Below are 4,946 nucleotides of genomic sequence, written 5' to 3' on the forward strand. Positions count from 1 at the left end.
TAGTTATCAACATTTCATGAAACTCGATTAAAGACAAGAGAACAAATATTTAAAAAACAATCATAACAAAATGTTAGTATAATGGTTAATGGACCGGGCTTTAATCTTTTTATTTTCTATTCAAGCAAAATCAATTATTTGGTCCTTCAACAATGACTCATAAGTCGTAAGTCTATCTAATTCTAATTTTTAATTTTCTAATTAATCTTTCGTTTAGTTTTAAAATCTATAATTTTATCATGCATTCATGTTTGCTCTGTGTGTTATAATATATGAATATTTTTGTTATTATTAAAAGATTTTAAAAGCAAATTAAGTAATAATCTAGTCTTGTATATTGAAAAATATATTTTTGCTTATATTGATAATGAAATTATCATACATTATTTTCAACTCATAAAATCACATTGAGGAGTTTTCAACGAGAACAATTGTAATAGGTAACTTTATTACCAATGAATATTATATTATAATTGTAATGTTATATATTGCTATCTAAATTTTTAGAAGTGTATTATGCTTTAAATAATGTTTCAATTAGATGCGTGCAGACGCACTCTACAAGAAGTACGATTGTGCATGTGGCAAGCTCCCATTTGGAGTTTGTGGGGCCCACAACACAGTTTCCCAAATGAAAACTTATCACACGCGCAGTTGCGCATTCGAGTTATGTTTGATTTTAAATGTGCCCCAACTCGATCAAAATCCTGGCTACATCCCTGTTTGGATGTGATGAGAACAACTACTAAATAGTTCAAATCGGATCCTAGCGAAAATCTGGTTAAAACACAAAAGATTAATTCAATGCAGTTTGCATACCTCTTGCCATCTATCACACAAAGCATCATAAAAACAATTGAAGGGAAAATATATAGTTCCATGATTTTTTCTTGATTCATCTATCATAAAATAAGATCCCTAATCCCAGCGACATCAAATGAAGTTTTAAGGGTCAGCTTCGTGTAGCACATTCCATTGAGTTACAACCCAGTGATGCATTTCCTTGAACAGTTTCTGTGCATAACTTAAAAATATTTACACTTGGAGACAATCAAACAGAGGCGGTTTGCACTCGATTATCAGATAAAAAGACTCCGTTCTTGAGCAGCCAATAGAGATTCTGACTTCTGTGAACCACCAAATCGGAATTTAGAATCAAACGAATGATTATCTTCTCTCCAACATGAGATTGAATTACAAGGAGTAAAGCTCTAATCTAATGAGAGTATTGTAAATGAATCGCTGAGGATCTCTGATTTTCTCAAAACCCAGAGACTCCTAAAAAATGAAGTGTGTTTATATTAAAAAATTAGAGGATTTAGTGTGACTGTAATTGGAGAAGACTGAGCTTTTGAATAAGTCATTAATTTTGCCGCCATCTCATAGTTACATCGTATTGTCGTCTAAAAGAATAATATAAACACGACTTCACGTTTCGGTGCTAGTTAATCAAACGACTTGTCGTCCAATTTTTACTGCTGAAATTGCTTTCACCTACATGTAGAATCAACTTTTTCTTTTTAATATTTGTTGAAGGTTATTTGATCAAGCCGATGGTGGCGGCGCCCCCCGGGGAAGGGGGGGCGCGGGGTGTTAGAGGGGAAAAAAAGGTTGTACAATTTACTGAAGATGAAAAAGCCATTCTCAGTTCCGTTACAACGGACCAGAAAACTTGACACAGCTTCAACACACCAGAAAAATGTTCCAAACAAATCACAAATAAAAAAAAAAGAACTTGAATACAAAAATCACCTCTCAGCTACATAGGTTTGGTATGCACACGCCAGCATCTGGATTCTGTTGTTCCTTCCATATCCTCCCAGTAACTCTTAGCTTCAGCTCCTTCCTGTCCCCACCAGAGAAGAAAAGCGCCATGTTTCGTTGGATGATAAGACCATCGTGGCTATCTCTGACCTTCCGGTGGCAATCCCGGATGCTTCGGGGTGTTCCCTCCCAACTGAGCTTCCTACCATTTCCCCCAACCTCTAGGCTATAGCTATAGCTTCGAGCTTCAGTCTCATCACCCATAAAACGGAGGAATGCCATGTAAACAGGAGCTGTCCCAAGCTGGTATGCTTCGAAATGAAGGCAGAAGTATTGACCAAAACAATGGAAAACCTGGCCCAATAAAGAGTGGGGAAAAAAGGGAAAAGGACAGTGACACTTCCGTAGCTTGGCAATATGGTCAAGAAGACCCCTTAGAATTGGTCATATAGACCTCTTTTTAGACAATTATTCCAAATGAAATACAGTTGAGTCACTATAGTCAAAGGGCATAATTGTGCTAAAAGGAGACTATGTGACAATTTCTGAAAATAAGGGGGTCCCTATAACCATTTTGCCAAACCACGGGGTGGCATTGTCATTTTCCCATTAAAAAAAAAAATACAAACATATGAATAACGGGTTTAATGTGTGATTTCTTTAGGTGTGTGCTTGGAACCAGTCATGAAATTGTTTTTGCAACAGGCAGGGATATGGATGGTCAATGCACATCCTCAAATAAGCCACTAATCATCACACTGATGGATATAACAAATGCAAGCAGCCTTGCCAACTACTTTCATAATAAGATTGCCCTTAATCCTTTTTAACTGAACAACAAAGCCATAAACATAGCCATAAACATACAAACCACAGAACAGTTGACCCCAATCAAAAGAAAACACATAATCACCATTTATACATGAAGCAAGATTCTAGTCTTGGATAACCGAAAAATAAAAGCAAATGCTTTCGAAAATGAATGTGCCTGAAGTTTCGAACAGTTGCATAGAAGCACTACAGGGGCACTTCTATCTAAAAGGTGTTAATTGTGAAGTTTTATTGCATAAGGTTTAATCAGAAATCCACACAATGAAAAAATGTTAAAACACTATATTTGCCAGGAACCATCACACTTACGTCAAATGTATAGAGCAAATTAACGAATCTTTAATCAAATACACTTACTGTAAGCATCCATGTAGCATTCTCTACTTCACGGGGATTGGACTTCACATAGCGATGATTGAATGTGCATCCTGTGTGCATATCTACTTTGTGATCGTCCCTCAAATGGGCAACCAAGTATGGGATGTCCCCAACGACAGAGCAATCTGACCCAGCATATGGGCAGTTATACGGTCTGAAGGTGCACATAACCTCATGTTTAAGTTTGCTGTAATATGGAAATATCTCTGGGCAACCCAGGTGGTAATACTTGCATGGCAGTTCAAGTGATTCAGCCACCTTCTCCAATGCTAAACACCTAATATCTCCGAGCTCCTGTCTACAAGTGGGGCACCGGTTGTGTACCCTTGTTTTACAAGTGGAACAAAGTGTGTGTCCATTGTGGCACTGTAGAAGAGATATATTGCATAAAAGAGCAGCTCATAATCCAAGACTTGCACAAATATAAATATCAGATAAAATTCAGAATCTAAAGACAAAACCTATGTTCCTTTTTCTCTCAATATTTTAATGAATATTTGAACTAATATAAGTATTTTAATTAACCTCCACATAACTTGAAGTCTTCAAAAAGAAACCTTTAATGGTGTTAAACAACACCAAGGCAAGACTCGTAACATATAAAAGGAAAAAGTATTTTAGAAGATGCTACTTGCTGTGAAAATGCAATAGGGTGCGAGTCATCTTAATTCTTACATATCTAAAAGTAATGTCGTCACCACCACTTAGAAGGGACCATGCATTGCAAATTAGCAACAAGTACTAATGAGCACAGAATACTGTTAAACAGGATGAGCATTGACCTCTACATCACACATCCTGGACCAAAAAAAAGAAGAAGTTCAAATAGGAACAATATATGACTCAAAGGTTCTGCAGTGAACATTATTGAGCGAAGGATGCATTAACATGAGAGACACTTATAACCATCTAATGCACAATTGGAATTGCATAAAAAATTGTTATTTCACAGAAAAAAAAAAACACAAAGACAACCATCTAAGTTATTCTATTGGTCACCACAACTTTTCTTTAACAATAAACTACATATTTTTCCAAAACCTGCAGAAATAGACTTCAGCAGGAGCTCCAGTTGGGTCCTCTGTTAGCATTATGAATTTAGAATAAATATCCCATCCGTTACAGTCTTGTACTCTTGTTCAGGTTCATTCCTTGGTCAAAAAGAAAGAAAAGTACCGTATGAATTAGAGTCTAAGTTCAAACCCTTCCAATTGACCTTAATCTAGTACTTGCTAGAACTCCATAATCTAACACCCAAAGGTTCTATCTTAATCAACATACTTCATTAACGGACATTAAGAAGAATTCATTACTTAAACAAATTCAATATTATTCATCCTAAGAAGATCCAAAAAGTCTATGAATCAAACTTAAATTCAGTTAAAAAACAATCCGAAAACCAATGCACATGCAAAATCAAGTCATCAATGCCATCAAAATCCCCATTTCAAAAATCCATCCAAACCAACTAATTACCAAAGATAATTTTTTTTCAGAAAAAAACTACCTGATGGATTGGTGGGTACATAGAATTGGTGCAAACAGGGCATTCAAGCAACTCATGAACACTGGTGGCAGGGGCGATCGCCGTGGGACCCACAATACCATTGATGCCATTAGTGTTTGCTGCATTATTGTTGTTGATGGCATTATTGTGAGGCTTTGATGATGCAAATTGATGGTGATGAAGAAGAGGAGGATGGTGATGATGGCTGATCTCATCCTCATCCATCAACCCATCCATGGATGACACACACTCAATACTATCCAATTCCATCTGACAATAAAACAAAATCAACAACAATTTTTTTTCAATTTTTAATCAAAAACTTTTAATGGGTATCTTTCTTTTTCTCTCTTCTTCTCCAAAGTTTTTTTTTTTTTTTCTTACGAAGAAGAAGAAGAGAGAAAAAAAAAAGATTTGGATTTCCCAGAAACCAAACCACCACTTAAAAAAAGGGCAAAAAAAAAAA

The 4,946-nt window shown here is 35.9% G+C and overlaps 1 protein-coding gene across 1 annotated transcript; it reads right to left on the reverse strand.

Annotated features, from left to right (window-relative positions):
- Positions 1-1,566: 1,566 nt before the first annotated feature.
- Positions 1,567-4,946, reverse strand: LOC18047574 (E3 ubiquitin-protein ligase SINAT5). Its single transcript, XM_006441025.2, has 3 exons — positions 4,481-4,946; positions 2,953-3,339; positions 1,567-2,118 (listed from the first exon to the last, which is right to left on the reverse strand). Exons 1-3 carry the CDS (start codon positions 4,748-4,750, stop codon positions 1,756-1,758), a joined length of 1,020 nt encoding a protein of 339 aa, XP_006441088.1. The 5' UTR covers positions 4,751-4,946; the 3' UTR covers positions 1,567-1,755.

This window comes from Citrus clementina, unplaced genomic scaffold (genome assembly GCF_000493195.1).
Source record: "Citrus clementina cultivar Clemenules unplaced genomic scaffold, Citrus_clementina_v1.0 scaffold_3, whole genome shotgun sequence".
NCBI classification, from domain to species: Eukaryota; Viridiplantae; Streptophyta; class Magnoliopsida; order Sapindales; family Rutaceae; genus Citrus; species Citrus x clementina.

Excerpts from the sequence above, each read along its gene's own strand:
- LOC18047574 (XM_006441025.2), bottom strand. The coding sequence starts at position 4,750 with ATGGAATTGGATAGTATTGAGTGTGTGTCATCCATGGATGGGTTGATG. Across the intron at positions 3,340-4,480 it reads TGTACCCACCAATCCATCAG|TGCCACAATGGACACACACT; the intron begins GTAGTTTTTTTC and ends TCTCTTCTACAG. Across the intron at positions 2,119-2,952 it reads ATGCTACATGGATGCTTACA|GTTTTCCATTGTTTTGGTCA; the intron begins GTAAGTGTATTT and ends TTATTGGGCCAG.